Below are 11624 nucleotides of genomic sequence, written 5' to 3'. Positions count from 1 at the left end.
CCAGGAGGTTTGCAGAGTACCTTGGTCTCGGAAAAGACAATCTCATGAGAGCCCACAGCGTTGTAGCAATGATCGGCAACGGCGGAAGAATCAGTTTTGCCGTGTTTCATATCTGACTTGTGCTCGCGGACACGATCAGAGATATGACGTTTCGTTTCTCCAATGTAACAATCACCACAGCTGCAACTCAGTTTGTAGACTCCAGGCTATTGTAAGTCAGGAATGACATCTTTCACAGATGGAATTAGATCACGGATTTTATGTACTGTACTGAATCGGACTTGGATCTTATGTTTGTTTAGAATTTTGGAGATCTTTTTGGTCACGCCTGCTATGTATGGCAACGTGATAGTTTTGATCTGAGTTTCAAGTGGCTGTTTCTGTATGGTGGGAGAAACAGCTTGGCGGATGGTGCGGTCAGAGTATCCATTCATCCTGAGTGCCCGATGTACATGTCTTAAATCACTGGCCAGGTGGTGTTGGTCAGAAATGCCATGAGCTCTGTGGTATAGCGTTTTGATGAGAGAATTATTTTGAGATGGGTGGTGGTGGGAATCAGGTTTCAAGTAGGAATCTGTGTGGGTGGCTTTCCTGTAGACAGAATGTCCCAAGGATCCGTCAGGTCTCCTCTCAAACAGAATATATAAGAATGGTAGTTTGCCATCTTTCTCCACTTCCATGGTGAATCTGATGGATGGGTGTCTGGAATTGATGTGGTCCAAGAAGTGGTTCAATGCTGGGAGGCCATGTGGCCCTCACAGTTGGCCATATTTGCGGAATACACCACGCCGCCGTTGACCCTGGCCATTGACCTAGCAACCCATCGTTTCTACCAGCTCCCTCCGCAGGAATGTGTTAGTTTTCAGGCCCATAGGTGTACAGCCGTTTCAATACGGACACATTTTTTTTGTCTGTTTGTGTTTCCCCCTTGTGATAGGACTTTGTAGAATTAACATTGCGATTTATAAGGGGCACGGGGTGACCAATAAAGTCTGAATTGGTCTGTAATAAGGTAGGCACTGACAAAGGGATGACAGGTGTGTTTGTGTCGTAACCGTCTACCACCCGACACAGCCAGTAAGGTTTGCCACGTAATCAAAAAACATGCCAATTACAATTTAAGTACTCAAATTGTAATTTGTGTACTAAAATTGTAAATGTTGTGAATTTACTCTCAAACACACTGGTGGGCTAAAGTATTAACTATTTGGCGAGTTTTCTTGTTCACGTGACAAACTTTACTGGTTGTTGATGGCTACGGCACACGCGATCTAACCCCAAAAAAAACATTTATTTTGAATATTACGTGCCTATAATCATTGGACTAGAAATAACCTGGACCGTCGTCTTTTCATTTGCATTTCTCTTGTTAAATAACAGCTTTGGCGAATAGAAGCTTCCTTTTCAGCTGTGACAACTAAAGCGAGTTTAAATTTTGATTCTTTCGGTAAAGTCACTTAGGTAGAAAATCAAATCAAATAGATCACGGCACAACACAAGCGTCCACCTGATGACGGATGCTTGTTTTGCGCCCGAAACGTCGTGATCTGTTTAATTTTATTTTATACCTACGTGACTTTACCGAAAGAACCAAATAATACAAAGCGAGTTTGTTGGAAATGATTGGAAGCACAGAGCCGAGCATTGGGTGATTGGGGGTTTTTGGGCGACGAGACCTCATCTTGATCCGTAGGCAGCACAATAAAAAAATTTGAAGAGACGACGACCTCTGTTGGTGTGATTGTGATCTGAATCATTAAAAAGATGCCAAGCGACACCGTCTCCCCGACAAACTTCACTGCCCTTTGACAACATCGACAACGCAGAGGCGGCGTTCGCCGGCCGGTGAACGAAACGGTAACGAGGATGGAAGTTGTTGTAATATGTGACAACAACAACAAGAAATTTCACTCCAAAGTTTGTACTGCAGCATTATCTTAAATGTGTGGGGTGGGTGGTGAATAGCAAGGCCACCACTCCGTTGCGTAACTAAGCTGTGGGATGGCGTTAATCCAGAGTAGCTTCGTTATAAAATAACCATCGCCTTCGTGATTTATCTTTTTTGTGTTTGACAGCGAGGGACAAGAGTTTTAGACATTTTAGAAATTGACAACTCAAGTGGCGTTTGCGTGACGGCGGCGGTGTTTTGTTAAGTAATTTGTGTGTGGGGTGATGTTACAAAGTCGGAGCTTCTTTTTTGATTTAAAGCTTTCGTGACTGCAGGGATTCATCTTCTTGGTTCTTTCGGTAAAGTCACGTAGAAGACAAAATAATAAAATAATAATAAAACTGAATAAAATACAATTATCACAAAGATAATTGTTTTTTATGTTTTATTTTTATGAATAAAAATATTTTTTATTATGTTTTATTTTTATTAATTCTCACAAAGAAAATTTAATTTTATTATGTTTTATTTTAATTAATAAAAAATAAAACATAATAAAATACAATTCTCTTTGTGAGAAATATATTTTATTATGTTTTATTTTTTAATAATAATAAAAAATAAAAACATAATAAAATACAATTCTCACAAAAATAATTGTATTTTATTACGTTTTATTTTTTATTATTTTATTATTTCCCTTCTACGTGACTTTACCGAAAGAACCAACGGAAGAACAAAGTGGGAGTTGTTTGACGCCACTGCATGGAGAAGCCGCACGGTCACAGCCCGCAACCCAAGCGTGTAAATGTTCGCTTTGGTTTATAAATATCATTACACACTCTCACACACAACACAACACACAACTCTCTCTTTCGTTGCGTGGTGTACCAGCCGGACGACGAGTGTGCTCTTGTTAAAAGGTGAACGTTGTGTAAATAAGCCGTAGAATGAGATGCGGGGTTTAAAGTCCGCACGGGCACTGCGGTAATTCCGTACTGTACACGGGCTGGTCCAGATGTCTTGTGACCCCCCCCCCCCCCCGTTAAACTTAATATATTTCTTTTTTTAAAGTAGGGTTTATTTAAAATATGTATTATTAATAAGAAGAGGGGTGGAAATTTTTAGGGGCGTCAATTCATTGTGGGGGGGGGGGGGGGTCACAAGACATGTGGACCACGCTCTTGTAAGCTGTACTGTATAGTAAACATTGGTTACATTGGTTACTGTTGTAGCGTTGCATGCGCTTGTAATGTCACACAGATATACTTGTGCGAGTAATAATGTATTATTCTTCTTGTCGACCCATTGCTGGATGAGGGCCTCCGCACGCTGCGTCGGTCATGAGCGGTGGTGATGGTGGTGGTGCTGGGGGGGGGGTTTGACCATACTTCACCACGCCGGTCATCGATTCGGACATCGATGTCAGTGAGTTGACGGATACTGCACTGCTAATGAGTTCGCATACCGTGAAGAACCCGTACGGTCTAACCCCCCGTAGTCTTGTACATGCAAATTTAGTTTTTGCAATCATTTCAATGCGGGCACAAAATAATGTAAAATTGCGTCTTGTGTTGTGTGTTTCACCCCTTGTGATGCAGGATGCACGTTGAGATGTATAAGGGACACGGAGGAGGGGGGGGAGGTGTTGACCAATAAAGGTATGTAATTAATAAGATTGGCTAACTGATGAGTGATTGACAGGTTTAGGATTCCGTGAAGCGTGCCGCGTGCGGGGAGCGGTGGCGCAGTGGTTAGCGCACCCAAAGCAGTGTCGATTTATCTGTGGACTTGGCCTTGAAATTCATAGTACCCCCCGTGCGGTGTGTAAGCAATCGGCATATAGGGGGAGACAAAGGCGGGCCGGTGCGTGGTGCTGGCCACACCAACCCATGTAATTGAGTGGGGTGTTGTTATTAATCATGGCTCGGGTAGATACATGCAATTTACCAAGCTAGACTTCGAAATAAGAAGGCCAAAATGCGTAGGTGCTGGGCGATAACGTGTGTCCTTGTTTGTAAAGCAGCGTTTGTTTTTTTTGTACGAGACAGAACTTTTGTCAATTCATCATCTCTGGATGAGGACCCCTCCCTGTCCTCCCCAATGAAGGTCGTGGGGGCCCTCTTTGGCGTACAGCGCTTCACTAGGCAAGGTCGTTCTTTCTTTTCTGGTGACAAGAGTGGACTTGGCACCATACAAAGACAGGACAATGGATTCTGCTGCACTGCGGCTCAGCTTCCTGCATGGAGGCCCCCTGCAGCAGTCGATTTAACATCCGCTTTGTTGAACGATGATGGTTCTAGTCCATACAAAGCACCCGTCCAGGGCCGCTTCGCTTCCTTCCCCATCACTTGACGTCGTCGTGCCCATATGTACGATGAGAAAAGAGACGCATTATTACAATCTTTACGCTTGTTAACTTGGAAAGTCTCACTGAATCTCGAGTCTCTTTCAAGAGGGTCCTGCCAAGTTTTCCAGGCGGGGGAGATGCTGCTGTGTGTAATCCAAATTGAGTACAGCATTGTACTCAATTGGAGTAATTCAATTGTATGTTTTTTTGGTGGTTGGGGTGAGATCTGATAACCCGGAGGCAACACGTGTACAAAGGTGTTAGAACGTACACGCTTCTTCCGATACAGGGTATCTGTGTCAACCTTTCTTGCATATACTTTGTATGGAGTTCTCTGAGCAATATCATCTGGTGATACAGCAACATTTACCAAGTCTGCCTGCGATTATTACAGTATCATCACGACACATGGGGCAGATAGCCCTTAGGTGCCCACTGTACATTTCGTAATTTCTTTCCACTCTCCACTGTCTTGTGCCATTATTCTCAAGTCGTGCCACATCTTTCTGGCACCAATTTATTTACGTCGTTGTCAAGCCATTGTCTGTTATGTATTTCTCTTTTTACGGTTCCTTCCATTTTTATGAACAACATACTTTTAATTTTCATGTTGTCCGTCTTAAATGTGTCAAATAGTGCCACTTTCCTTCTCATCACTGCCTACATCAGGTTGTCTTCTGTGTGTAACCTTTTTATTACTTCTACGTTGTTCACTCTGTGGGTCTAGTTTAGATGCAGTATCCTATAGCAATATATTTCTATTGCCAATATATCTCTATTAGTCTTTTTCAATGTCCAAGTCTCGCAGGCATACAAAGCTGTACTGAATACGTATGTTCTGAAGATCTTCACTTTGATCTTGTAGCTGATTTGCTTGTTTCTCTCTCTGTTATTGAGTACTGCCATTACTCCTTTTGCCGTTGGGATCCTCGCTCATATGTCTTCCGTTCAGTCATTGACCCATGTCAGTAGACTTCTCAAGTATACAAATTCCTTTACATTCATAAATTTGCTGCCTTCTAGTATTACTTCCTTCTCAATCGCCTCCCTTCCAAACACCATCGTCTTTTCCACATTAATCCTAATTCCTGCATCCTTTCCTAATTTATTCAGCATATGAACACTTTCCATCAGTACTACGCAGCTTTCTTCCAATCAACCAAATTTGTCATCCGCGAATCTCAGGTTTTTTTTTACAGTATACCTAGAATATTTAAAGCAGTGTAGAGTTTACTTTAACGAATGCTGCTTGATAATATTGGTCTGGGAAACTATTAGGCTGATGGACAAAAAATATGGGGTTATTTATTTATATTTAGAGACGTGGAACAGTTTTTTTCTTATACTGTATTTGCTTGTGACAAGATGGGGTGCATTCCAGGTAATTTGGCCCAAGGCATTTCCTCATATGTCAGGTAAAGCCATGGACGTCATGGGTCATCAGCTTATTTATGCTGATAGCATGGCCCCAAAAACACATCGTTCCTACACTTATGAGTCTTAATTTCACCTTTTTTATGCCCGAAATCATAAAAAAATCTATTTCCATCAACACAAGAATCGGGTCCTATGAATGTTGCATGTATCAGGCTATTAACAACTGATATATACCTAACATGATTTGTCAATCTACTGCTGGAAGAGGGCCTTGCCACACAATCCAGATCGTGGAGTGTTTATGTATACTTCTTTGCCATTATATATTTTTAAAGCAGGTGTCTTAAACTAAACTGATGTGGCATTTGCTGTCTATTGTTTATTGCGTTGCTGGGTGTGATTATTTATCTGTGTTTAAACGCAGTTGCTGGAGTGCCATGAAGCCGGTTTTCTCAGGGTGTGGCCACTTTCAGAAGTAATGGTATCTCCCCGGCAACCCGCTGATGGGCCCTCTGTGTTGGCAACACCGATGGACTCTGGTCACCTGCATGTTTACTAATTGCAGAGGAACTCTTGCCTACATAGCTTCACAACTCAGAAAGGTAAGCGTTTATCATATCACAATGTACCTCCACTTGTATGTTTTAATGCATTATTTCAGATTATTGCAAAACTACGTGTGCCTGGTGAGCTGAGTTAGATTCCCGGCCATGAGATATGAAGGAAAGATGTAAAATGTTAGGCCGAGACGACCATCCCTGCATATTCGTGGGCAGAAAAGCATTGTTGGGTAATATTTTCCCTAACCTGAAACGCTTAACCCGAAATCCTAACCCTAATCCTATTGTCTAACCCTACGTGAAAGCTGACGAAGCATTTTCCATTTATATTTTATCAACTTAAAACAGAGGAATTGAAAAGGACCACTAATGGGTAAGCGCAAACCAATGATAGTGTGATTGGATGAATATCTGGCATGTCATTAGATCGAAATATCAGTCGTGTCAGAAACTCACTTTCCTCACATATGCAGCAACAGTAATCACTTCTAAACATATATGAAATATATGAAACACTTTATATGTGCGTTGATGTTGGCAAGTAGTGTAGACTTAATGTTCCTTCTAAAAGGAAAGCCGTATATGTTAATATTTGCAGTGCTTGCTTTTTCTTTTTACATTTGCCCACTAACGGTTGGCACTCAATTTCAGAACTGAGGCGAGGATTCAAGTAAAAAAACGACAGTGAGTTGGCATCTCTTCCTCCGTGGGAAAACTAGCAAGTCCTCGGTCACGATGGCCACCGTAATCGGGGAACAGATTGGCCGTGCCTACATCAACTTGGCTCGCCTGCCGAGCGTGCTGGCAGCGCTAGCCAACCGCCCACTGTCCTCGTCACCTTCGTCTCCCACCATCTCGTCAGTGTGCCGCACTTTCCGAGAAGTGCCCGTCGTCTTCCACGAGAAGTACATCACGTCTGGCTACCGGCCACCGGGCCAGCCGTGGCGCTTCTACGCACTGAGCCTTTTTGCTCGGCACAACGAGATCGCCAACGTGTGGACGCATCTCTTGGGCACGCTCCTTGTGCTGGCCCGCGTTGGCAAGATCCCTGAGTTGGCCGCCACCCGCGCAGACATCGCGTCGTGGCCTTTCTTTCTCTTGGCACTTTCTGGAGCAGCCTACATGGCGCTGAGCACGGTGGCGCACCTCTTCCATTCGCGCTCCGAGTTGGCGCACTACGGCTTCTTCTTCCTCGACTACGTGGGCGTGGCGCTGTACCAGTATGGCAGTGCTGTAGGACACTACTTCTACTGCGCTGGACCCGGTGGCTTTGCGTTCCTCCGCGACGATGTCTACCTGCCAACTACCTGGATGCTCGCGTGGCTCTCCTGTGCTGGGTGTTGCTTCGCCAACCTGTGCTTCCGAATTCCCCACTCACTCGGGCGCAAGCTTTTTAAGGTGTTTCTTTGTAGGTTTTTGCAATTGTGCTGTAGATGTGTTTTTGGGTTGTACCGCATGTTCTTTGGCATGGTATTTCACTCTCAATTGCAGGGAGAGCTACTTCAGAAACTTTTCAATTCAGTTCCTTTTCAATTCAGTTCCTGAAGAAGCTCCCAGCACATGGAGAGAATATACCGAAAAACATATGGCACAACCCGAAAACACATGGGAGATCTTTTACGTGTTAGTGGAGTTTGATCCTAGATGTGCAGTTTACATATTGTTATTAAAGCTTCGCATATACAGCGAGTGTAATAGCTGCAACCACCATCGCCAATCATTCCACAACTAATCACGTGTAATTAGTTAATCATGTTAAGTGTGGTCATGGAGCCCATAGTACTAGAGCATTAACAAATATTTATGGATATAGTTACACTATTTTGTTCAACAACATTGTGTTTATAACGATATTTAAAAACAATGGAGAATGAGAATGGCGATGGTGTTTTTCTCTATGGTGTGCGCAGGTGCTACCGTGTGCTATGGCGTATGTGGTGGTCATCTCGCCCATCGCTTACCGTCTCGTCACATCAAGCCCAAACCACGATCCAGCATTCCTCTTCCACGTAGCTCAGGTGCAAGCTCAGGGCATCATCACATGAGCCTTCCACTTCTCCTTCATCAGCACCATCACCGTCACAGATTATCATCATCACCGTCATTGTGTGTGTGTATTCTAAGGTGTGGAGAGTAGTAGAGATGTGGCACGGTGGTTAGCGCAGGGGTCAGTAACCAAATAACAAGATAATATTTTTTTTAAATTCGGTACAAAATTAAATATTTCAAGAGCCGCAATGCATGTGAATACGTACATACATTACGTAACGAAACAGTCTGTAAAGCACCACATGCGGCTCCGTAGCTGCAGGTTGCCGATCCCTGGGTTAGCGCAACACTACACTACGAACCTTGTAACCCTTGGTTCAATTCCCAGCCACGGCTTAACATCAGTGGCAAATGCATCCGGACCAGCCTGAGCCTACCAAAAGTCGACCCAGTCTTAAATGAGCACCTGGTGTAGCGTATAAACATCAGCACTAGGGAGACAGATGGGCAGGCATGGTACTGGTGGCCAAAACCACCTCCTCTTGTACCATACAGACATTAATGAATATGTGCTTGCTAACAGCAATTGGCGTTGCAGGCTATGAATGCTATACGCAGCAGGGGATCTTTGTCTTTTGTGTCCCTAGGTGGCCTTCTTTCTGCTGTCGGCTGTATTCTTCACATTTCCACTACCAGAGCAGCTAAATCCGGGCCGCTTCAACGTGCTGGGGCACAGCCACCAGATCTTCCACGTGCTGCTGTCCTTGTGCACGATCACGCAGATCGAGGCTGTTCACTTGGATTTTTTAAAGCGTCACAATGGAAGGAATCACTCCTGACGTTGAGGTGAGATTTAGATTTATTTTCATTATCATGCATCTTGTACAAAAACAATTCATAATGGTTAATTGATCACTGTGTGTCAACTGAACCAATATATAAATAAGTCCCACACCTGATCATCTCGGATCTTCTTTAAAAACGGAAAGAAACACAAATTACGTTTAAGCACAACGTTCAGGTCCCCACAGACATTTTTTAGCTGATATGGCGAAAGCATCTGTACAACAACTATTGATGAAACTTGTATTTTAAATCACCATGAACCTTGTAAAAAAATAACTAAATAATTGAAAACGTTCATAATGACTAATTTTAACCCGATAACTTCAGAGATGTATTCTGAGATTTAATGGCAAACTCAGAACAAAATGTGTTAACCTAATTTTATTTGACTTTTTGAATGTCTGAAATGTCTCAAGTTATTAGAGCCACTATAAAGTCTGGGTTTCTGAAAAGATGGTATCATACAGCTCAATTTCTAAAATAAGTCCTTCAGAAATGGTCACGGAATAAAAATTGTGAAAAGTGCACTAATTTTTGAAGGGCTAATTCGGTAATGTAGAGTCAACAAACATTACCAAATTTCGTTCTCAAGCATATTTTTCGTGTTGTGAAGTAACTAAACGCTTCGAAGGTATTGTGCAGTGGAGACCACGTTTTTATAATATCCTCATATGACACTGAACCTAATTTATCTACACCACATTGACATTTACAAGTGGTATTTTTAAAGGGTTTTACAGTCCTGTTTGTGCACACAATAACTGGCTCTTGATACACTTTTCTTTTATTCTCATTACTTCCTCTGCTCAATGGCATTCATTGGCTGGAAGTAATAAACTATATAACAACCTCATTAATGACAGTTGACTCAAATTTTTCGATTTAAAGCTTTCGTGACTGCAGGGATTCATCTTCATTAGTTGACTCGCCAAGATTCTTTTACAATTTAGTTTTCACAGGCCATTAGTTTGTAGAGCTGCGTAAAACATGTATTAAATGGTTCAGGATTTGGTTTACTTGGAGAAATAAAATACATCAATTTGGGAACGTTTACACATCAATATTCCTGTATATTATCGGGTGATGCGAATTATGCAATGAAGAGAAATTTACTATTTTCATGAAAACTATTTTGCATATGATTGGGACTGACAAATACAACCTCTGGTGATGGATTACATTCCTCTCTCAAACCAGTTGAATCGGTTTCTTTCACTATCTTCTTGCCTACACAATGCCCATGAATCAATGTAGAATCTTACAGAGCCTGTGCTTCAATATTTACTGGTATTGACCTCGGGCAATGACATCATTCTAGCCCCCTCCCAAAAAAACCAACACACACACTGAAGGGCTCCCACGTTTCAATAAAGCATCTTTTGAAGCACCTGCCATATCATGCACCATTGTCTCGTATCACAACAACAGGGACATTATAATTAACCGTTGAGAGTTGGTGTTTTCCTCATTCCCCAGGTGAGGTGGGCTCTGATGTCCTTTGGAGCGCTGGCTGGACTCAGCGTAGCCACTGCTGCACTGTGCACTTTACAGATGAGGAAGCAGCTCGCCAATAAGGACAAGTAGGGAGCTTGCTGTCTTGTCCTGAGGCTCACAGATGTTTCAACAGCTTAAGATTTGCACGATCAGGCCATGAAGGTACTTGCCCCCACGATGCTCTGCGGGGCATGTGCAGTTACAAGTGCGTATGTGAGGGGGTTAATAGGTGAGAATATATACAGCTAGGGCTGCGATTTTGGCACGTAGTTCATGGTGGTCACGGATATTGTGAATTTGAATATAAAGCCCACAGGATTTTGTGAAATTTCTGTCATTTTTATTTTGCACCTCGAACGTAAATTCTGCTAAACATTACAATGCCAAAATCGTAACCTTATGTATAACACCTTAGTAAGCGCGCAGTACATTGGTGAGTGCGTGCATGTTCTTTCAATGAGTGGAGGTTTGCACCTCATGCAACATGCATGGGTTCTTGTCTCTGTGACACGAGAGAGTAATTGACAAACACTCAGCGGGTGTATCTCGAGAATGTATGCATGTTGAACTTTGGGAACCTCATTTGCCAGTAAAAATATGATAATTGGTTCTTTACCCTTCTATCTGGCAACAAAACTGACACCTTTTTACAAGGAGTCATGTTTGCATAGACCGCAATACCTGCAGTCATAATACAAACAAAAGAACATAACTCTGATAATGTGCACTGTCCTTGAAGTGTGGACCAATCAACTTCAAGGACAGTGCACATTATCAGAGTTATGTTCTTTTGTTTGTATTATGACTGCAGGTATTGCGGTCTATGCAAACATGACTCCTTGTAAAAAGGTGTCAGTTTTGTTGCCAGATAGAAGGGTAAAGAACCAATTATCATGTTGAACTTCTTTCGCACCGTACGTAGTCAACCGTGATAATGCACGTTGAAGGACAACAAAAAGAAATATGGTAAGAATGTGCTGGGTAAGTCTGTATTAGTGTATTGTGTATGTGTTGTACATTGTGTCTTCAAGACTGGGCGAGTTCCCGTTATTTCCATGAAGACCAAACTTTAGCCAAATTTACAGCTTATTTTGTTTACGTTGCTCAATGTAAAATGATT

At 42.5% G+C, this 11624-nt stretch overlaps 1 protein-coding gene across 1 annotated transcript; it reads left to right on the top strand.

Moving 5' to 3' along the window:
• The first annotated feature begins 2546 nt into the window (after window positions 1-2546).
• Window positions 2547-11139, top strand: LOC133340920 (membrane progestin receptor beta-like). The gene is given in 8 exon segments (XM_061549415.1): window positions 2547-2811; window positions 3490-3549; window positions 6040-6217; window positions 6827-7573; window positions 8086-8193; window positions 8812-9000; window positions 9002-9010; window positions 10487-11139. Coding segments are annotated over 5 exon segments (1077 nt in total). The 5' UTR covers window positions 2547-2811; window positions 3490-3549; window positions 6040-6217; window positions 6827-6910; the 3' UTR covers window positions 10595-11139.
• Window positions 11140-11624: the final 485 nt, after the last annotated feature.

Source organism: Lethenteron reissneri, chromosome 10, assembly GCF_015708825.2.
Source record: "Lethenteron reissneri isolate LAM-NWPU_2019-01 chromosome 10, ASM1570882v1, whole genome shotgun sequence".
NCBI lineage: Eukaryota > Metazoa > Chordata > Hyperoartia > Petromyzontiformes > Petromyzontidae > Lethenteron > Lethenteron reissneri.
Note: the sequence above shows the minus strand (reverse complement) of the source record. Positions and strands in the feature narration are given on the sequence as shown.